The sequence below is a fragment of the Caenorhabditis briggsae genome (genome assembly GCF_000004555.2).
Source record: "Caenorhabditis briggsae complete genome, chrV, whole genome shotgun sequence".
Lineage (NCBI taxonomy): Eukaryota > Metazoa > Nematoda > Chromadorea > Rhabditida > Rhabditidae > Caenorhabditis > Caenorhabditis briggsae.
Window position 1 is genome coordinate 11664416 of NC_013488.2, and position 22504 is coordinate 11686919.

General features: G+C 36.5%; 8 protein-coding genes across 8 annotated transcripts in view; 4 read left to right on the forward strand and 4 right to left on the reverse strand.

Annotated features, from left to right (window-relative positions):
• Positions 1-1438, reverse strand: part of CBG09305 — a gene marked incomplete at both ends in the record, with an annotated part of 2157 nt that extends 719 nt beyond the window's left edge. Inside the window, 2 exons of the mRNA XM_002636805.1 lie at positions 1033-1148; positions 1306-1438. Coding sequence (XP_002636851.1) covers positions 1033-1148; positions 1306-1438 — 249 coding nt within the window. The remainder of the gene's footprint in view (positions 1-1032; positions 1149-1305) is intronic.
• Positions 1439-2247: 809 nt separating this feature from the next.
• Positions 2248-2678, forward strand: CBG27122 (the record flags this gene model as incomplete). The annotated part of the gene is given in 4 exon segments (XM_045237746.1): positions 2248-2280; positions 2333-2474; positions 2486-2570; positions 2621-2678. 4 exon segments carry the CDS (start codon positions 2248-2250, stop codon positions 2676-2678), a joined length of 318 nt encoding a protein of 105 aa, XP_045098939.1.
• Positions 2679-6425: 3747 nt separating this feature from the next.
• On the forward strand, positions 6426-6518 carry CBG27123 (the record flags this gene model as incomplete). Its single annotated transcript, XM_045237748.1, has 1 exon — positions 6426-6518. One exon carries the CDS (start codon positions 6426-6428, stop codon positions 6516-6518), a length of 93 nt encoding a protein of 30 aa, XP_045098940.1.
• A 1110-nt stretch (positions 6519-7628) lies between these two features.
• Positions 7629-7700, forward strand: CBG27124 (the record flags this gene model as incomplete). Its single annotated transcript, XM_045237749.1, has 1 exon — positions 7629-7700. The coding sequence occupies one exon, from the start codon at positions 7629-7631 to the stop codon at positions 7698-7700; it is 72 nt and encodes a 23-aa protein (XP_045098941.1).
• Positions 7701-7812: 112 nt separating this feature from the next.
• Positions 7813-8734, reverse strand: CBG09304 (the record flags this gene model as incomplete). The annotated part of the gene is made up of 3 exons (XM_045237750.1): positions 7813-7971; positions 8453-8590; positions 8639-8734. The coding sequence occupies 3 exons, from the start codon at positions 8732-8734 to the stop codon at positions 7813-7815; spliced, it is 393 nt and encodes a 130-aa protein (XP_045094082.1).
• A 994-nt stretch (positions 8735-9728) lies between these two features.
• On the reverse strand, positions 9729-10436 carry CBG09303 (the record flags this gene model as incomplete). The annotated part of the gene is made up of 3 exons (XM_002636803.1): positions 9729-9773; positions 9821-10104; positions 10313-10436. 3 exons carry the CDS (start codon positions 10434-10436, stop codon positions 9729-9731), a joined length of 453 nt encoding a protein of 150 aa, XP_002636849.1.
• A 5324-nt stretch (positions 10437-15760) lies between these two features.
• CBG09302 lies at positions 15761-16354 on the forward strand (the record flags this gene model as incomplete). The annotated part of the gene is made up of 3 exons (XM_002636802.2): positions 15761-15809; positions 15903-16171; positions 16223-16354. The coding sequence occupies 3 exons, from the start codon at positions 15761-15763 to the stop codon at positions 16352-16354; spliced, it is 450 nt and encodes a 149-aa protein (XP_002636848.2).
• A 343-nt stretch (positions 16355-16697) lies between these two features.
• On the reverse strand, positions 16698-17318 carry CBG09301 (the record flags this gene model as incomplete). The annotated part of the gene is made up of 3 exons (XM_002636801.1): positions 16698-16871; positions 16987-17042; positions 17150-17318. The coding sequence occupies 3 exons, from the start codon at positions 17316-17318 to the stop codon at positions 16698-16700; spliced, it is 399 nt and encodes a 132-aa protein (XP_002636847.1).
• Positions 17319-22504: the final 5186 nt, after the last annotated feature.

A 22504-nucleotide genomic window follows, 5' to 3' on the forward strand; every position in this document is an offset into this window, starting at 1 on the left:
GAGTGAACATCAGATTTGAAACATTAGGAAGTTTCGAATTGCCATGTCACGATGAATGCATTCATGTTGATGGAGATACTCGAGCCCTTTCAGATTCTCATGGACGGTGCGATTCCTTACCCCGGATTGAAATTGGCAGAAGTGAGACGAAAAGTGAAGAATGGATATTTGAATGGATGCTCCTGATCTAATGCCGACATTTGTTCTTAACATTATGCTGAATATGTGTTGGTCGGAAGCTCCCGAAGACCGTGGGAATAGAGATGAGATTCGGATTGCAATGGACAGTGCGCTCGATGGCAAAGTTGGAGTTTCAAATAACCGATTCGAACATTACAGAACTTGAATTGATCATTCAATTCTATTTAATGTGCGCGACTTGAATCTTGTAAAAATAAACTTTAAAAATTTGGATTTTCCATGAAAACCCAGATTTTTCCTATCGAAAAATGCTTTTTTTGTTATCGGAGTTTTTAATGTGTGAATTCTTATTGAATTTTCCTTTTCTGATTATTTTCACTCAAACGTGAATCTTTAAAAATTTGATCTCTCTTATATCAATTTTCCTGAAGGAACCGACTGACTTCTTTCTCTTTGTATGCTAATTCACAGAAATATTTTATTATCGGATGTTATATTGAGGTTAGAGATATTAGTTACAACTGGCCTCGGATCTTGAAGTCCGTGGTTTGTTCATTCCATTGGGCGAATAAATCATTTGTAATAATGGAGCCAATTTCTTCCGGTTTCTGTCAAGGATATGAAAAAGTTGTCAACTGATACATTGTTCTTAATAATATGATAAGCAATTTACCAGTTGACAATGTGTTGATTTCTTTGACAGTAACTGAGATAAATGGACTCAAAATTAAAAATTGCCCTTCTATTAAAGGTTTACGGTATCCTTGACTGGCTAATTTCTCCCTTCCTTTCCGTAAAATTTTTTTAATTGCAACACATTTCAAATATGTTTATTCAGTTTTCCAAAAAAAAAGAAATCAAAGAATCCCAAACAATATGAAGAGATCACACAATATCAGCATGCTTTGGTGTATATCCAACAACTGTTTCGATTGGTTCGCCCGTTTCCACATTTGCTTCCGAAAATAGAGTGTTGTAGTCCTCCATCAATGGATCTCCTTCTGCATCTGAAACTAAAAATCGGCCTAAGTTTTGAGTGTTTTTTTTTTGTTAAGCAGTGAATGATTGGCAAGATTGTGTGACGAACAATACGAGAGTTAGTTAGTGATCACTTGACAATAATTTACACAATTCCTACTAAATGAACTGAATATGGAAACCAACCACATCTATACCAACATGAGTGAGAAATCGTCAGGAGAACGACTGCAATGACCGCAAAGGCAAGAACAAAAAGGGAAAGGACGGCGAAGGCGAAGCCAAGAGCTGCGTGCTCCACGATTGCTGCTGATAACATCTGAAAATGATTTATTATTTGGGTTAGGAAGGATTGTGAGGGGTTGTGTTTTGTTGTTAGGGCTAGTTTTTGAACTTTTAAGAGACATAAATTATAGTGCTAATCAAAAGGGGTCAGAATTGCAAAAAAATACAAGCTACTTGTATATTTGATCAGCTTTTTAGTTTGGAAGCTAGATTTAAAAAATCACCGGAAAAATAATTTGTTTTTGTCTTCAATGAAGTCGATGTCTTCGTAAACTTTTGTCTCCGTATCTTCTCGCAGTTCACATCGAATTTCAGCCAGTTTTTTGTTCCAGAGTCTGCAATTTTAGTGAGAAAGTGTCTCTGTCGCTTTTTTCACACTTCTGTAAATAAAAAAATGTTTTTTTTTGTTGTCGACGCCTCACGAAAAAAACGAGAAAAGAGAAGCAAAAGAGCTTCTACGAAAATTGAGAAGAGAAAGGAGAATAGGATGGGTAAACTAATATGAACATGTGTGTTTGAAGCTGACTGACTCTGAAAAAAAAATAATCGTCCAATGGTACGATTGGATTGGAAATTCGAGACGGAATTGGATAGGAATACAATGTGACATGGGTTTCAGATCATGAATAAGGAGGTGTGGTGTGTGGGAAAATCAACAGAGTTTTCAATATACTGATGACTAGATGTCAAAAAATTATGACGCATTTTTTTAAAGCCCAGAGATACATATGAAACTATTATTCATTATACTAATTATCAGAATCATGACACATTGTTTTTCGAAACGTTTCTTTGAATTCCCATGTTTGCTATTTTGAGAAAAATCATGAAAAACCCAAAAAAATGATTCGAAGAAAACTACCAAAACACAAGTATGTTGTAAACATCCAACTTGTCCGATAAATGAAAAATGAGAAAAAAACGAGAGGGGAATAAACCACAATTAATTACAGCAACCAATCCAAAGACCGCCGCTGAATTCCTTAGTCTCTGGAGAGAGAGAGAGAGTAAGAGGTTTTCTTCTGGAACGAAACGAGGACAAAATGGAATTTCGCCAGAATTTATGAGTGGCACAGGAAAGAAAATCGTTTTGGTGTCGGCCTTTTCCGGTCAAAAATGTGTTCAATTTCATTTACGGGCTGCTTTTGTCGGTCGGGCTCTTTTTCGTTGAATGGAGAGGCGGTGTTTTTGAAGTTTTTGAACTTTTAAAGGAAAGGGACAAAAGCGACCGTCGGGCGGATGTTCAAACTTCGCTCCCGTGGATCAGTGGGTAGCGGGGCCGCACCTTCAATAGCCGTCAGACAAGTTCAACTCCTCAAGAGGCTTATAAACAAAATTTCGAGAAAATTATTTTTTTTTCACCTTCAAAGTTTTTTATATCTTCCTTATTAATAAAACGCTAGAGGCGTCTGTCCGTCCTCGTGTCCTTCTGTGGACTTTTGAAAAAATAGAAAAATGCATATACCGTAAAACCTCTAATAGAACGACACCCGGATCGTCCACTTTGAGCCTATATATCTCATTTTCTGTGAAAGATATCAAAAAGTGGCTGACTAGTAAAATGTTGCTGATATCCTGATAAACATTTTACTAGTTAACCACTTTTTGATACCTTTCAAAAGAAGTGAGATATATAGGCTCAAAGTGGACGATCCGGGTGTCGTTCTATTAGAGGTTTTACGGTATATTTACGTGACCCTTTTATTTAGAAAAAGTGAGAAACGAAGCGACGAACATTTGAAAAATATGATTGAATCGCGCTGAAGGCGCACCAGCTTGCTGGTTTACTAAATAAAAGGAAAATCGTAATGTTCGGAGAAAATCGGTTAATTTTATTGCGGCATTGTGGATTGTTTTTCTCTTTGTCATTTTTTATTTGAGCCAGTCAGTTGCCATGTTAATTGAATTATTTATTGAGAAGTCAAAGGAAAACGGAACGAAATTTTGATGGGTCTTCTTGTTTTCTAAAAAAAGTACAACGAACTGTATTTTGAAAAAAAAAATGAAATTCGAGATGACTGAAAAAAACAAAAACATCGTTTCGGTGGAACAAGATTATGAGCCATTCAACTTGAGCACAATCTGGATGAAAATCTCAAAGAAAAACTAGAAACAAAAAGCGTAATACGAGACTTGACATGGGATTTCCCTCCACCAATAAAATGGGACAAGGATTCACTGAAATTAGTGAAGCGGCACATTGCCTCCCACAACATGTACACTCACGTCAGACCAGATTAAGTTAGATTTTAATTCAGATGATGTTGAACTTTTGGGACCTTCCTCCTCTTTTTTTCATCCAGATTTAGAAACATAAAAAATGTGATACATGCATTGGATGAATGATTGTGACATTTTGTATATAGGAAGTCATCTATACCCATCGGATACACGTGGGTTTTTATGATGGATTTCTTGGAAGAAAATCGAGTGGATGAAAAAACGGATGGGATTGGATAGCTGGAATGAGGTGACGAGGTTGTGGATTCTTGGAGCAAAAAAAAGAGCAAAAAGGGAGATGGAGTAGGAGGAGCGTGTACATATTTATAGTCGTCAATGAGGAGGTAGACACCAATGTTTTCAGATGAACACGACAGCTGAGATGGGCGTTAACCCCTGTGCGTCTTCTTTTCTGACCTGGTTATTTTTTGATCTGATTTGATCTGATCTGAGCTGATGATGAGGAAATTGTCTAGAGGAGACGATGTGATGTCTGGCTGTTTTTTCTTCAGATAATGCCCAAACTTTTTTGTGGGCTCCGACCGAATTTTTTTATTGCAATACAATTTTTTAAAAATATGTATTTTCTTGATTATTGCGAACGAAATTCAACAAAAATCTGAAATCCCCGAAAAATGCCGTTGAAAAAAGAAAAAGTGGTAAATAGGGTCGAGAATTTGAGTTCCCGCGCAGTGAGAAACCAAGGCCCCGGGGCGCCTTATTCACTGGGAAAAATTTCTTAATTTGTTCCGGTTTTATCACTGGCACGTAAAAACGCATAAATCATTGACACAAAAAAGGCGTCCCGCAGCCGTCGGCTTGGTTTCTCATTGCGCGGGAATCCAAACCCTCGTCCCTTTTCGTCACCATTTAAAGTAATTTTCACTTTAATCGGCGTTTTTCGGAGATTTCAGTTTTTTTTTCGACATTTTTCGTAATAATATTAGGAAAGTACATAACTTTCAAAACATTTTAGTGCATTAAAAAATTTAGGTCGGAGCCTCCATTTGGGAATCTTTAGTTGTGGTATTAGAGGAGTTAACTATGAAAAATGGAGTTTTGTTAAAGAAAATAGATCAAAAAATTGTTTTAAAATTCAAATACCGCCGCCCACGCCCGCCAAAAGTCGCGGGGGACTAGGTTTCCAGGACTCAAAAAACTCTGCCATTTTACCAGTGCGGTGGAGCAGAGTCGTCCTGAAAATATTCCCCTAATAGTAATCAAAAATTCTATTCACCCCACATATGGTCTCTTCCGTTTTGTTTTTAATATCATTTTTTGCTCATTATCAGAGGGATGATAATATTTTCAAAATTTGCATAACTGATGACATGATCACCGCCCCCTAAATCTTGTGAAAAGACACTTCCTTCTTCGTGGGAGAATACAGAGTTATTCAAAAAGACTCAAATCCAGTCATAAAATATAAAAATGCATGGTGGGGTCGTTTGAAACCATAGGATAGTTTAAAATACTTGGAATAGGAAAGAGTAGATTCTCCAGAAAGCAAATGATGCCTGAGTGGAAAGTCGAGGCATAGGATGAATGAAGCTCAAAATCTCCATCGGAAAGAGGCGATTCGCGTGTCCCTTTGTCAAAAAAAGGATTGCATTCCGATGACTCTTTGGGAGAGAGCTCTATAGAAAAACGACTGAATTGTAATGAGACCACCAGACAAAATGTTAATAGGAATGGAGGCTGGAAAAAAAAGGAAAAATGTTCATATTAACAGATGACAAAAAAGGTTTTTTTGGAGAGATGGTGGTCTCTAAACGATGGATTTTTCTTCATTTTTCTTCAAGAGACTTCTCACGTCTTCTCTTCAATTTTCCGTTCTTAGAATAATTAGATTTTGTTGTGTGATGGATGAAAACGAGGAATATGAAAAGAAGCAGAACTGTGGCTTTATAACCAAACAATAGGGACGCCTATAGGATAGAGGGACAGAAATCAAAGGTTGTTTTTGAAAAACATTATGAGTTCTAGGAATCATTCAAAGCTCATCTGAATAAAAATCTATTTTTAATAAAACTTATGGAGGTATGGTTGACTCCCTGTTTTTATTCACCATTTTCAGTTGAATCATCTGTTTTGAGACATGTGTAATTTCACTAATAATCCTCTTTCTTTAATTACTAGCGAGTGTGTAACCCTAATTTTTTTCCGTCTAGTTAAAACCAAAGAATAAACAAAAAATAAAAAATATAAGATAAATTAGCTTCGTTGGTTGTGTTTACTCAACATTTATCTTGAAAACTTCGCACGGAAACGATTCTAGGAACTGACTTAACTTCCGGGAATCTTGCAGGATGTCTGGATCTGTATTTCAAATCATATGTACAAGGCTTCAGTAACTCGACTCAAATTCTACTAAAAAATTTGAGATTTTCAGAGAACTCTCGAACTTTCAAAAATATACTGTTTTTAGAAAGTGAAAAACCTTGAAGACACTTCAAAATTTCAAGTAGAGTGGCCGGCTGAAAACACGAAAACAGAAGACATCGAAACTGCTTTCAGAGGAAGAATTAATCCGGTTGTTTTCCTGTGAATGAAACTGAGTTTGAGAAGACTTTTGAGCTTTTCAGACAAATTGAATTCACATGTCTCCACAATGTCGAATGTAACCAGGATGAAAGCATTCGTCCTAATCAGATAGGTATTCAAAAAACACGATGTTTGGAATTTGAATAAACGAAGAAGAAGCAAAGAAAAGGATAGGAAAAGTAGGAAAGGAAAAAAAAACAGATGACTAGATAAAAAGTGAAACGAACAAATCCTCTGCGTACTTACTTGACAAAATGATGAATAGGTACAAGAAAATGTTAAAGAACAAGAAAGGGAAAAGCCGTCAGAAGAATGAGCAAAAAAAGAAAGGAAAGAAGAGGATGGAATAATGGATTACGGTAGATGGGGAGGAATGGAAGAGTTTAATTTCCGATAGGAAGCTTGATGAGAAATTGGAATTGGAAGAAGGAATGAAAGATGAAAAAAAGGAGCGCCAAGAAGGTCAAACGCCTTCAGGCCATTGAAAGAAAAGTGGGTGGAAATGAGTAAGCAGTTTGGACAGGATCCAAGAACTTTGATCAATTCTAGAAAAATTTCGAACTCTGTGAAAAAAGAGGCTTCGGTTTGAAAGAAGCCAGATAATTTCGTCATATCATCAACATTCCGGGCCGGCTGACCCTGGCCTGGCGCGGGTGCTTTTTTCCTGTTGATGTTGAACACATTTTTGTAAAATGGTCATTTCAAAGTTTTGGAAAATTTAGCCTAGCTCCCTTCTTAAAATATCTCAATCCATGAAAGCAAAGTAATTGATAAACAACTACCAATAATACCAATAATTTTTTTCTCAAAAAAAATCTCTTTCAAAAGTTTGCCTTCGAAGACCCGGGCCGGGCCTGCATGTGGAAATATTGCATTCTCGGACTTGTAATTATGGAGAAAATACAATTCTCAGTTATCGTGGAATTCTGAAAAATATACGAGTTTCTAGGATCTCGTGAGAAAAAAAATCCAGAAGACATCGCAGTCCGTGGGATCTTCTTTGTTGACATGTGAAACCAGATTAATTCTAAAAAGTCACATAGACGACACATGTTGACAACAGAATCTTCTGAACTTTGTGATCTTCAGGATATCAAACAACCATCTATTTGACATTAAGAAGACGAAAAAGTAACCTCATTATTTGAATGTATGTCAGTCAGAAGACACATTCATAGATTAATGTTCTGTGCTCTTTTATGTCAAATCGAGAAGTTGTCAGATTCATTTAGCAACAGATACGATGGATGAGTTTTACATAAACAATTATTTGAAAAACTGAAGGTTCTGACGTAAATCATATAATGAAACTAATAAAAAACGAAAGCAAACCCTCCGTTTCGTTCTGCAGCTTTTTTCATTAAAAATTCGTCTGTGGCACTTTCCGAGGATATATGAAAATGGATAGTTGCAAAATACTTTTTATGAGAGGTTTCGATCGAAACCTAGAAAATTAGAAAATGGATGCAAGAAAAAAAAGAACGAGGAATGGTGGAGAAAAAATGGGAAAGGGACAACAATTGGGAGAGTAAAAAGAGCCCAACGTCTAGAAGGAATGATTGACGGGTTGCAAAAAAAGAAAGGTGGAAAAGCCTTTATTCGTAAAAAATAGAAGGTGTGTACTATATACCAGACTATACAAATTTAACCAATAAGAAAAGAAAGCATGTTACCAACTAGACCACCTCCAGCAGCCCAAATGGATCCAGATCCGACTATACTTCCCGGATAGTAGCCGCCTTGTAGCGGGAAAATTCCATTTGTAAATGGATATTGGTAGCCAGTATAGCCAGCGTAATTGTACTGAAAATTAACAATCAAAAAGTAAATTTAAGATTAACTGTGTTAATGTTTGGAACGGAATTCCGAATGCCGATAATTCCGACTGCAAAATTTCAGAAGATTTTTTCGGAATCAAATTCCGGTGTTTTTTTTTTGGTATAAAGGTTTATGGACTACTGTATGTCAAAGGCGAACACGAAAAGTTTTTTGCGGGTCTAGAATTACTTTTGATATTTTCTGCGTTTTCAAAACCTGTTTGTCAATGTTTTCCTCTAATTTTTTGCGCTTTTATGATATGAAAGTAAAGTTTCTACTCCAAAAATTTGAAATTTAAAAAATTCCGAATATTTCGAGATTCCGATACTTTAAAAATCGGAATGTTCCGAAGTTCAGAAGATCGGGAATTTTGAAACCTAGTATTTACTAATTTCTGAAAATTTCCGAAAAAGTCATTTCGAACATTCCTGATTAACTGGATACGTTCGAACCATGCAAATCTCACCGGAGAATATCCACCATAACCACCATACATTCCATTGTAACCATAATTACCCATTCCATACGGATACTGTCTTCGAACTCTTTCTCTAGACGAATCCTTTTGGGAACTCCATGGTACAGATGTACTAGTTGTTCCGTCCTGAAGAAGTTCAAATAAAATTTACAAATTAAAATTCCATTTTTTCACTTCTTGTATCCTTGGATGTATCACTGCACTGTAGACGATTGATAACAGTAGAAAAACTGACATCATTTTAAGAATCGAATGTAAACATTTTGTCATTGCAAATAGTCAATCTGAAAAATGAAAAAATGAAAACAAATGACTAGAAATACTAAAATTAATGGTCGAGAGTAGGATTACGGATTACGCAAACTGAACAATTCGGCAAACGGAGAGGGTTGGTGGTGTGTTCACTATTATTGAAAGTTTTATATTGCAGTTTTCAGGTTCTATGGGGAATTTGATTTTTTTTTTGTTTGAGTGATTTGCAACTAAAACCTACAAATGGAAACTGGTAATTGAAACATCAAATTTACCAATTAGTGAAAAACGTTCCGATTTCTTTCTGATAGAAAATTCCATATTTGAATTGCCTGTTGCGGCCCTGGTTTCTAGTAATTTTTTCGGTTTTTTTTTCAAAAAATTTTTGAGGTCAAGCAAAAAAAAAAACAAATTTCTGCTAGATAAAAAAACTTGCGAAAATGGATTGTCATTGAGTATATTTTCCAAAAAATCCGAAAAAATTGCAGAAATTTCAGAAATTTTTTTAAATGTTAACAATCGGGTTCACTGGGCTGGATCCTAGAAATTTCCGGGCCATGATTTTCAAGTACGAAAAATTCCAAAAGAAAACAGAGAAAAACAGTTTAACGACATAAAAATAATACTAGAATCAGTCTCGAGTACTCATGGAAATCAAGCTTTTTGAGAAAAGCAGAATAAGCCTTTTGTATAATATCGTTTCCAACAAGGTCAACTTGGCCATGACTTTGCCCCACAATTTTCGGATTAACTGCCTCTGGTGAATGGCAGTCAACAATGACATATACATACTCATAAAAAGCGAAACGATTCATTCGAATTGCAGGAACAAAAAAAGATGATTCAAAGAATTCAAACTTTTGAATCAGGCGGTAGTTGAGCAAAAAAGTAGAAAAGCGAAAGGGAAAATGGATTCATAGATTAAAATAGTTTACGAGGAAGATAGGTATATACAGATATCAGGAGAGACATAAATATTGAGAATGGATCATCAGATTTTGAGGAATTTTCACTAATAGGTTGGGCCACCATACGATGAGTAGGCACCTCCTCCGACCTGTAATAAAAGAAATTTTGTTAGAAGACCCACCTGAGATGACTCACCTGAGACGGAGCGTATCCCGCGTTTCTGTATTCAGCAGCTTCCAACTCTTCCTTTCGTTGACGGTTCTTGGATCTCTGATAACAGCAAATCATCAAGCAAGTTCCAACAACGAAAACGAGAAGCACGAAAGCCAAAAGAACGTAAACTCCAGCCATCCAATGCTGATCTTTTGGACAACATCCATGTTCACAGCACTCTTGATCTCGTTCACAAACCAGAGTTACTGTATTGTTGTTGGTTCGTTTCGCTTCGTAGATGCATCGGACGAATGAGGAGAAGCCACCTGGAATTCGTTAGAAAAATAAAAAAATTCTAATTATGACACATTTTTCCACTTAATCATCATCATTTAAAGAAGGAAAAGCATGTTCCTCTCTGCGTCAGACCTAGATCTCCAACCATGTTATTTGCACAAATGCACATGAACATGCGCATTTTTCTCTTATTCGTTATTTGCTCATCTCATTTATGCTCTCTTTTCCTCAACTCACCTTCCAACTCCATTCTGATGAATTTCCCAATAGTTCCATGCTGAAAGACCTCATCTGGTCCAGTTCCAGCCACTTGCCCCATTTGTTGGAGTTGCGCAACATTACTATTTGAAGACGATGACATTACTAGTTCTGGACCAAGTGCTGCGTTCTGACTGTAAATAAAAAATTGAGAGGAAGCTCAAAAATGAATTAAAAAAAGAGAAATAACAAGAGAAATCATACGCAAAAAGAGTGGGATTGGTCTGTGCTCCATTGCTCGATGGCAAACCGTCCCACCGGTTGCCCCGAGATCCGTATAGTTGGGATGAAATTTTGAAGAAACTTGCTGGGAAATGTACTGAAAAAGAGGGTGTATAACCTGAGAGAGGTATCTGTATTTTCCACATCTATGAATCAACCACCGCCTTTTCGATCTATCTCTCTACCCTTTTGATATTTGACTAGTTGTCAAAACGTCGTGTCAATAAAGGTGGAGCCATTACGGACAGAAGCCTGATTGTTATGTACAATTTTAGTAGGATAGTAATTATTATTAATTGAGATTTAGATCCTATGTCTAAATGGAACCTAACAATGACTAATCGATAAATCAATGGCATAAATAAGAAAAAGAACAAAAAGTGAATTCCAAAATGCACATTGCGGAATCTTTCCGCGGGCGCAACGCCTGGACGAGTTGCTTGCTCTTGAGTGGGGCCGAATCTTCAACAATGGAACGGAATAGAGAAAGAGAAGGTGAGAAAGGTGAATACCAGAGAGTGAACAAAAATTGAGGGGGCGCAGAAAAGACTGTCTAAGCTCATTCTTCTTTTTGCCGAAGAGCACTGCACAAGTTTATGTTTCACTTGGAACCGAATTAGATTGATTGGTAGTTACTAATATCGCGACAGAAAGTACTAAAGTAACTCAATTCGAACTACATACAGGGTGGCGCACAATTATCCGGACTGATAAAAACCGATATATCTTTAGACCTAAGTATCTTGGATACACGAAAATTGGTAGAAATATAACTTTACGTTGGATACAAAGTTACTGAAGTTTTCAAACTTTCTAGGTATTGTTATGATAATCCAAAGATGAAACGAAAAATGTTTTGCATAGTGTGATTTTCATGATGAAGCAACTTTGACCAGTGACAATTCAGCTAAAATTTGATGAAATAATTTGAAACTTTCCAGTTTACTGATGAAGTATTAAATTTTTGTGTTCCGAATTTAAGCCCAGTACAACTCTTTGCCCAAATATTGTGATAGTACAAACTCGAGTGTGCGCCAGATGGTAATTCTCCTTTTCTAACTGTAAAGATGATTTTTTAAAAATCGAAAATTTAGAATATTCTGATAAATTTTTCGAACCATAGTATGGAAATCTCTAAACTTGCTAGTGTTTATAACCAATCCCCAATTTCAATTAGGCCAAAGCAATACTTTATAAACTTTTTTTTTATTGGATAGAAGAAATAACTGAAGTTTCTAATTAATTTTTTTAAAGTTAGACACTTTTGAACAAGAACTTTTGAACACAAATCAGTGAAAAGAGGGCATAGTAAAGCGTTTGCAAGCCTGCCGGGAGTAAGTAAGACAGTCTGAGACTGAACGACTTTTCGGCGCGGAAGGAAATCTTTGCCGGTGAGAAATGCACCATGAGCAAACACTTACTAACAAACTGGTTCTTCTTAACCAGTGAGAGAATATTCGAAAAAAGTAGTAGGAGAAGAAGAACGTGTTGATTTTTAAAAAAAAGTAGCTAACGATCGAGAGGTTTGCAGTTTTTCATTGATGTGGAAAATTATAGAAGAAAACGGAAACTTACCTGATCGAAATAAACAGGACGAAGTTGATAATAGGACTAGGAATTTGTTTCGTTGGTAGCTATCGAGACCTGAAAATAAAAACTTTGAGTGAAACGGGAAATGAGAAGAACCTGATGGTGTTACAGAACATCTGATAAAATATTTATTTGAAAAATCATACCGTTATTTCAAGCTTAACTATCTCGATTCCTGTTTGAGATAATTGAGCTTAAAATTGCCAGTGTTATATTATAGGTTTTAAGGTATATATGAAATGGCAATTCAAAACCGGCAAAAGTATGATCAGAATATTGTGAAAAAGAAAGCTTTATTAAAATGAAAACAAGCAATGATAATAAAGTTTGAAGACATGCTTAAGGGTGATAAAATCTTTAATAACTCTATTGAAAGGAAAGCTAAAAAAAATATTGTATTGAAAGGAAAGCTAAAAAAATATTCAAAGAGGTGAGCTTTTTTAAAGCAAACAGTATTACATAGTTCAAATGCTGATAAACTTTTGAAACTGAAGTGAGCTGGTAGAAAACAAATGAAAATGGCGAATTAAGGTATTTTTTCTGGATTCATCAAATAATTTTTGAGAAGACAGAATTGTTGCATTTAAAAAATGATATTTCATAGAAATTAGTGGTTAACAAAACTGAAAATTTTGAAAAACGAAACTACAGCTGAGTAAAAAATGCAAGAATTATAGGTTCAACTGTTTTAAAAGAGGAATATCTAGACCACCTTTGGTGGTGCGAAACCCTCTCATTCATAGTCTATATATTGACACAGTTCATATAAGAGTAGATACTCCTTCACCTCCACTATTTCTTTTCAAATCGGTTCAATAAAATCGTGATTACTCTCAAAAAAGCTCTTGAAAACTGTGAACACAGGCGGTCGAGCCAACTTGAAATAACCCCAACGACAAGACCAAAAAAAATGAATGAGTTCAATGCAAAAAAGATCCTGTAAAAAAGAATCGAAAGAAATATGTCAATTCCATCGCGTTTCTTTTCGAAATTCCGGCCCATGCCTCATTCGATTTTTTTGGGTTGGTTTGGGGCGACAAGGGATCATGGACAGACGGCCGCAAAAAAGAGCAACCGACGGGTCGGAGCTCAATTTGTTTGGATAGGTCTGTGTTGTTTTGAAATGAAGAAGAGAAAGGGCAATAGGATGAGGAAGAACATTGATTTAACATCCATGAAGATCACAAGGCATTTTAGAGCAATTTAGTCAGTCTGACAAGACAACTTTGATCATACTTAAGATATTGAGAACGTCCATAATTTTTTTTGAAAATTCAGAATCTTTTTGGACACTACAACTTATTCCCAGAATTCCAAAAGGCCTGGTCAGAAATTGCGCCCCAGCGAAGGCAGGTCAAATCCACGTCTACTTTAAATTTATAAAACTTTGCCTGGCCTAAAAGTTACCTGGATCGCGATTTCTGACCGTTCCTTGTGAAATCTTGGGCATAATGCTTATCGAAAAAATCGGGTCAACGTTTTCTAACTGCTTCACTTGAAATGACAGCGAATACAGAGAGTATTATCGAAAAAAAGAATTTATGACAATTAAAAGGGAACGTACCCCACAATAGCAGGAAGAGAAAAGGAAAGACATCTGACCACTTGAGAAAATAAGTTAGAACAAGTTGTTGACCAATAAACTTAACAATAGAAACTCACAGAGAGTACCACCTAAAATGCTCATTTCAAAAGCAGTTCCGTGTTCTCTCTTCTTCACACAAAAAGGAGTGAAACTCGTGTTGTGTTGGTGGTCAATTTTTGAAGAAAGCAAAGCCAAATTGTATTGACAGTTGAGATTAATCAAAAGCGACCTGAGTCTTTGTCTAGTGGTCTGGTAATTTGGATTTTGAATGGTAGGCCACAATTTCGAAATCAATAAAAATGCACAATGTGGAGGCTAAATGCGGCGAATGTGTATGCCCATAAACTCGTATTTGTGCATATATCAAAAGTGAACCGGGGATAGTCACCAGTACTAAGCCAAGAGAGGAATTAACCAAATATGTTTGTGTATCAACACTTTTGGTTCTCATGACACGATCCGAAAGATTGATACATGCAGAAAATTGGTACTAGACAATATCGTAGACAAATCATATAGCTGGAATTTTTATTCAAAGTTTTGTTTCGAGGATTTCTTAAAGTGTAAGTATTTCAGAAGCAGCAGACAACAGAAAAAGAGTTCTCCTGAGAAATAAAAAAAATGCATCTATTCCGGGTGCGATCAAAATACAGAGAGACGAGAAAGTGACCCATCAAGCTGGATCGGAAATGTTCGGGAGAGGAGGAAATAACAAAACAAAAAGAGATATAATGTTTGCTCTGTTCATTAGATTGAACGGATTTTATCCTCGAACATCTTTGCCATTGAGATCTAAGGGCAGAGATTGTTTTATCCATTTATTGAGATGAGAAACTGCTCCGTGTTTGGTATTTGATAAAGTGGGTTGTGGGAAACAATGGTGCTTCTATTGTGCGTTTATCATGTTATCATCTCAATCCTTCGTAAACCGAACAATTATGAACAAAATGACCCCACTTTTGGGCAGTGGCATATTCTTTTCCAACTTTCAAAATTTTTAATATGAACTGAAGCGCACCTGTAAAAATAGTAATTATCAAGTTCACCATTTTACAATTCTTTTACCTTTTCCTAGCATCCTTCGTGGTCCATTAATTAGGATTGAGCGGTTAATTCAGTATCAATTTGTTTTCCAGCATTTTCTATTTTTTTCGAATTATACACCTTCTAGCTCCTTCTGTGCATGAGCAAAGCTGCAGTTATGTTGTTGTTGGAAATATTTCTGGAATATTTTGAAAATAATTTGAAATCCAAGCCAAATTTGTGGAAGGGTGTATTCTGACCTTAAATTTAGGCAATATGTTCCTTATGTTTTTCTCCAGCTTTCTCAAAAGTTTCAGCCGGATATTTTTGGTCTCCAAGTTCTCGCGGAGTTTATTATTATTATTATTATTATTATTATTATTATTATTATTGCAGAACCTGAATAACCCCAGAAATTAGTAGAAAGTTATACTTTTTCGGAATTACTAGCGACTCGTATCATCCTTTATTGTTTTCTTCAGAAAACCTTCCGATCACAGTCAGACTAGTGTAAAACGTTTTCTTCCAACTTTTCCATAGTTTGTTCTCTTTCGACTGAAGTGGGTCTCTAGCTGAAGTTGTACTTTCCAGGTCAATTCTTCCAGCTAACCGGATCACTTTTATTCATTTTCTTATTCAAAAGCACTATACAAATACAGTCGTGCCCTATATGACCACCTATTCATGCTCATTCGTTTTATATTTCCCTCGGTTTTCATTTCAACCAACTTTCGTTTTCTCTTGCTCCCTTTTTTTTCGTAGCTTTTTCTCAAAACTTACCAAAATGAGGAAAAAATGGACTCTTGTTTTGTTTCCAAATGTACATAAATTCATTCGTGCGATCAAATGACACATGTGCGAAATGCGAACAAATCGTGAAAACGCTCGGCAAACAAGGGGAGGATTTGGATATCTTTTAGGTCATTTGTCTTCTTTGTCTTCACACTTCGATTCCCCAAAAGACTTTCTCGTCATTTACTAAGCTCTTCTTCTTTCTAGATACCTGAATGGTCGTTTCCTTGACCATCAAACGATTGCTGTCTTCTACAGTTGATGGTGGGTTTTGCTGCTATAAGTACCGAACTTATTTATTCATGATTATGCTTCTCAGATGTTGTTGATTTTTTTTCTGAACAATATAGTTTTCAGGCTCTGCACACCTGTGTGTGTACGACGCGAATCACAACGGAGACGATTTGACGGTGACCATCTCATGTCCTTTGGCTTCTGGTTGTTGCGAGAAAGGTTGTTGTAAACTTCCAGTCAACTTTATCACAAACAGTCACATGAATACGTCATCTTTGTCCGAGGAACCAATATCAAATACGAGCCAATTCAATGAGACTATCTTGTTGATCACCTTGACTCTTATGATATTTTTCTTCGGCTGCATCTCAATACTCTTCATTTTCAGAAAGGTAATAATGATTGCGGATATATGTTCTTTGTATGCCCTTTTTGTTTTTTAGATTCAACACATCCGCCACAAAGAACATGAACCAGATTTTGTGTATCATGCCTATCGTCCACCACAACCAAAAGTAAGTAAGAACCCGCCGACAGTAATCCTAACCGACTACCGTAATATGACCCTTGAATGAATTTTTGTTACTCTTACTCCCCATTTTGTTGCCCTCACAACCCGGAATAAATCATTTTACGGCCCATCCATCTGAAACATTCTGAAGTGAAAGAAAAATGGTATTCCAGATGATGATACCTCACAATATCTATGGATCGCCATGCTGAAATAAATCGGAAACTAAATAATAAATATTGACTAAAATTGTGAAGTTTGGTATTTGAATTCAATCAGAACACAGTTTAATACAATAAATACATTTATTCATTGATCAAAATTCATGAGTACTTGATATCAAAAAGAGGAGACAGAGATAAGAAAAAAGTGTCATGTGAAATCACGTATCATCTTTGCTTCCAGTTTCAGTTTTCAACGTGGTATTGCTCGTAGAACATGAGCCATTTGTCTTGCTCTTTCTTCCAGATGTGCATCACATCTCCACGAAGGAAAACCTCGTTTCCGCCGACTTTCTCGAGTTCCATTTTGGCTTCGACGACAATATAGTCACCTCCTCCACTGTATTTCTCGTTGTAGCGCTAAAATTAATTCTCCACTATTGGTTTTTTTATAACTTCCAAATTCCTCTTTTCACGCCTGCTCCCATCTCGTGAGTTAGTCGTAACTTATATTTCCTCTATCATCTCAACTCACGTTAAAGTAGTACGGTCCGGTGAAGTCATACCATCTTTTGAAGAGATCGGTGAGCGCTGAAAAAACGGAAATGAATTCCCAATTGATAAGAATATTCGAAATTTGGCAACATTGTGGGCGTTTTTGCCTCCGATAGAGAAAGATAAGAAAGCCATAAACCTACCTTCCTTTCCAAAAATCGACGTAGTGTCTCTCTGGACAATAACTCCCTGTGGATGCATGAATTTCATGGATCCTTCAGCATCAGCAACCTCAGTGGTACGATTGAAACCTTCAAAGTACGGAGCCAAAATCTTCTTAAGCTCCAATGGATCCTCACAGGTTTGCATCATTTTAGACACCTTTCTGAGCGTTTTTAATGTTAGGATAACTGAAAAAAGACGGAAATTAGGAGTTGTCTCTTATTATTCTAGTATTTTTTCTTGATTAGAGAACCATAACAAGAAAAAGTGAAGTAGTTAATTAAGGAAGTGAGGTAGGTGTGTGCTCCGCTGACTGACTGCTTCTTTTCGCTGAAAACGAGAAAATCTCGTTGGCTTTTATACAGCAAAACTCGTGAGTAGCGTGGGAGAAATAAGTTACAGACCCGAGCTCCAGGGATCGTGAGTGACATTTTCTAAAGGGAAACGGAAGTAACGAAATTTCACAAGTTTAGAAAAAAGTTCTCGTTTAAAACCATGTGTGGGCCCAATCGAATTAAGTTGACATTCAAAAAAAAACGCTTCCTCAATTCAATTTCTCTCTGTGGATCCTAAGCATTGATTCTCTTTTGTCTCGAGGGCTCAGATTTAGATTTCTGATTACTTGAGAAATATTTCAAAGATTTCTCATCTGGTTGACGTGTTTGTGGGAACGGGTACAAGCCTTGTGCCGTGATCAGTATAAGATATTCAGTGATCAAGGAGGGTTTAGTGTGGGAAACGTTAGTCAAGTTATCATATAAGACGTTAGAAATTAGAAGAATTTTTTCTCATTTCTGAAAACCGGAATTTCTCAAATTTTATGTACAAAAAGAACAGAGTTAATAGAAAAAACAAAAGTTTTTCGAAAAGTTTGTCTTTCGACAAATTTCGTCCAGTTTCGTCTTGCCTTTTTATTATTCAGAAATTTTCTGTATGAATATTCCAGAAATTAGTCAAAGTTATAGAAAACGTTTATTTGATGGATCTGAAAATAATCTTGAACAAAAAAATAGGTGGACAAATTGAAATTGGACAGTGTAGTAGTAGTATTCTCAAATCCAGGTGACAACCAATCTTCCTGCATTTTGAACTTTTCGTTGCTCTGTGCCTTCTTTTCCTCTACAGGTACAGAATCGGTTTGTCTCCCGATTTTGTACTTTTTTAAAGGAAAAAGTGGTCACGCCAAATTCAAGTATTATTTGAATTGTACCACGAGGCACAAAATCAGTAGGCAAACCGATTCTGTACCTAGTGAATCAATTCAAATTTTCTCTGATTTCACGTGTCTTTTTGTGGATTTTGAAACATTACTCATGAAATCCGATTTTGAACCAATTTTTTGATCGACACTAACTTTCCACAATACGCTTATTTGGGTGAGACCAATCCGCTATCCAACAGTAAATCCGATGTTAACAATAAGTACCATCAAAAAATGAGAAAGAATTCGGGTCGGGTATATACTTACTGTTAACGTCGGATTAGCCTCAAAATATCCTAAATTTCAGATATCACTCTCACCCAAATAAGCGTATTGTAGAAAGTTAGTGTCGATCAAAAAATTGGTTCAAAATCGGATTTCATGAGTAATGTTTCAAAATTCACAAAAAGACACGTGAAATCAGAGAAAATTTGAATTGTTTCACTAGATACAGAATTGGTTTGCCTACTGATTTTGTGCCTCGTGGTACAATTCAAATAATACTTGAATTTGGCGTAACCACTTTTTCCTTTAAAAAAGTACAAAATCGGGAGATAAACCGATTCTGTACCTGTAGAAGAAAAGAAGGCACAGAGCAACAAGGAGTTCAAAGTGCAGGAAGATTGGTTGTCACCTGGATTTGAGAAAACTACTACTACACTGTCCAATTTCAATTTGTCCACCTATTTTTTTGTTCAAGATTATTTTCAGATCCATCAAATAAACATTTTCTATAACTTTGACTAATTTCTGGAATATTCATAATTTTTGTACAGAAAATTCAGATATCTGGTGAAACTGAAATAAAGGCTACATGGTACATGAAATCATCAATTCGAGCTGTTTCTATACATGCGAAAAAATTTTCACATTTCAACCGTCTTATATCATATTTTTTGAAAGGGCATTTGATTCCAGACTGAATGAAATGATCCAGAGAGATTGGAAAGAGCATGAGTCCGGAAAAAATGGGATGGTCTTCTTTTGAACAAGGGATGAAAAAACATTAGACTGCCAGGGCAAAGGCTTGCACTACAACAACAAAAATCCAAAAAGAAAACAACTTTCTAGAAAATTACTCTGTCATCCAACGCAGGTTAACTCAGTCGTTGGTAGACGAAATACGATACTGGTATTGGATAAGCCTACGGCTGTAGTTTACTTGCAAAAAAATAGTGTTGTTAAATATACTTTTCCGGGTCATTAATGAAATTAAAAAGGATCCATTCAAATTGAATCTTGATACTCGAGTGGTGGAGAAACTTCTGTAATATGTTATGATTGAGTACTTTCTGTAATGGTGGTTAGCTTCCAAATTACAGAGTGAAATTCTGAAACACATCCTCGACAGTTGATATCCAGATACATATGATTTTTTTTTCTAACTTTTTGAATTTTTGTTTTCCTCTAACGCTTATACAGTACTGGCCAAAAAGGTATTCGCAAATAGTTTTTCGAGCATAACTTTTCTGAAACTTCCCGGATCAATCTGATATTTTAAGACAAAGTTTAAAACGGTAAAAGAAACTGATTCAACAACAAGAATAGTCAAAATTTCAAAAAATGGAAAAAAAATCGAAAAATTCATGAAAATTGCAAAAACCCGGTAAATGGAACTTTGACTTCTGAGATCTAGGATAGACCGGTAAACGAAAAATAACAATAGAAAATGAATAAAATAGCTTTAGTACTTCGTTGGGAAGCCTTTGGCGTCGATTACCGCCTGACATCTTCTTGGCATCGAGTCGAGAAAAGTGTCGATGACAGACATCGGGATGGCCTGCCAGACATCTTGGAGTTGGTCGAACTTCTGGTTGGCATTCGAGGCACGGATCCCTCTAAGCTGTCTCTCGACATGCTCCCAGAGGTGTTCGATCGGATTCAAGTCCGGAGATTGACTTGGCCAGTACAGAAGATCCACGTGGCGGCGTCGGAACCACTCCTTGATGTGCTTCGAGGTGTGCTTCGGGTCGTTATTCTGTTGGAAAACGAACGCCCGGCCCACAGTAGACCGTGCCCAGGGTCTCATTGTGTTCTCCAAGATGTCTTCATACACAAAGCGATCCATGATGCCCGTAATTCTTCTCAGCGGGCCGATTGAAGTCCCAGAGAAGCAGCCCCAGACCATCACCGATCCACCTCCATGCTTGACGGTTTGGAGCTGGTAGCTGGGATCGAACCGACATCCAACCGGACGGCGAATCCACTTGATACCGTCAGTACCGAACAGATTGAACTAGGATTCGTCGCTGAACACGTGATTAGCCCAATCCTGACGTCCCCAGTGGAGATGAGCTCTGGCCCATGCTACGCGGGCGATTCTGTTCTTCTTGCTGATCGATGGTTTCTTAGCTGGCCGTCGTCCATGGAGTCCAGCATCTTGAAGACGTCTTCTGACGGTTCTCAGGGATGGTGTGACTTCATTTGGAGTCTTCACGACCATCTGAATGTCCGTAGAACTCCTCTGGGGATCCTCTCTTGAAGCTCGGACGATGTTCCGATCCATGTTCTTCGACGTGATACGCGGTCTTCCAGGCGATTTTCGCTCCACCAAGGCTCCCTAAACATTTTTTCCATAACTATACTATTTTCGAATATTACCTCATCCCGAAACTGCTTCAAGATCTTCTCGATGGCACGTTTAGTAACATTGAACTGCTGCGCCAAGAGGTCCTTGGAACATCCACTTCTGAAGCCGATGACGATGGCTTTACGGATGTCCTGAGAGATGTTTTTTTTTTCCGAGGGGTCTGGCCATGTCTGTAAACAGTTTTAAATACATAGGAGCCAAAACCACATTCTTAGAAACCATAATATCCAAAAATATAAAAATATGAAAAAAGTGAAAAAACGAAAAAATTGAAAAAATTGAAAAAAAACAAAAAATTTCTGAAAATGATGCAATTTCCTTGTACGCAATTTGTCGTCACCGTGTACGACATGCACAGTAAAATTTTCAGATCGATCCCTTAAGTTTCAGCAAAGTTACTCTCAAAAAATCGTTTGCGAATACCTTTTTGGCCAGTACTGTATAATGATTTGGACATATTTAACTAATCATCTGCGTTCGATTTTTTTAATCAGCTAATGGCGCACTTGACTTTTCTATTTTTGATTTTCCTCATACTTTATTTTGGATTATATGGTTTATTGGGATATGAACCCACACACAAAGATAAGAATCCCGGAGGGCTTATATAGTACAATAAAGTGGGAGGAGTTAACATTAAAGTGATGTGGGAAGATAAAGAAGAAAGGGGGAAAGTGAGTCATATGAAAAGCAATATCTGTAAGAGCACATTATTGCATTCTTACTGTTGCATGGGATACAAAAGAGCAAAGAACAGTGACGTCACGTCCAAAATCGTTCTGAGCTTGAAGAATAACTACAAAGTAGTACTCGTTTCTCGAGTACATACTTCATCAGTTATCCATTTGAAAAGAACGATTTTGATATACTAGTCTACACTAATTTATTCTGATCCTCATAGGTATGCATATAACTCCTGGAATCACTTAATCATTCCACTGATGTTCGTTCACGTTATCTGAAATATTTTCAACCCTTTTCCTGAATCTTCTGTGAAAACTTGATAACATCAGAAGAGGAAATCTCCAGAAGATTGGATTAGAGACATCTTTAAATAAGACAGGAAATCATCGCCTACATCTTTTTTTTAAAATTTTTTCTGGAAAGTGTTAGAAAGAAAACTTCCGTCGCGAGAATCTGTTTTTCATTTCATTTTCTTTTTTTCTTCTCGATTCTTCGATTGTTCTGCCAATGTTTTCAGTTCCGGCTCAATGAAGAAAATTCAATGTAAACACACATTCAATCAGATTGTCTCCTTTGGTTTCAAACATTTCTAGCCAGTTTTTATTTATTTATTTATTTATTGATTACGACCTTCCGTCGTGGAAAAAGAGAAAAAGAAAGTTTTTCGTTTTGTCGGTTTTCTTGATTTAAAAATTTTCACTATTTTGGTTCACAACGAAATTCATGGAATATCTTGGAGATGTTGATATGTCTCGTAGAGGTGTCATTCGGATTATATCATTTTGAATTTTCCAAACAACCGGTTTATCCGTATTTTGAGATAATTTGAGCCCAACCGAATTTTATCGTTTTTCGGATTTG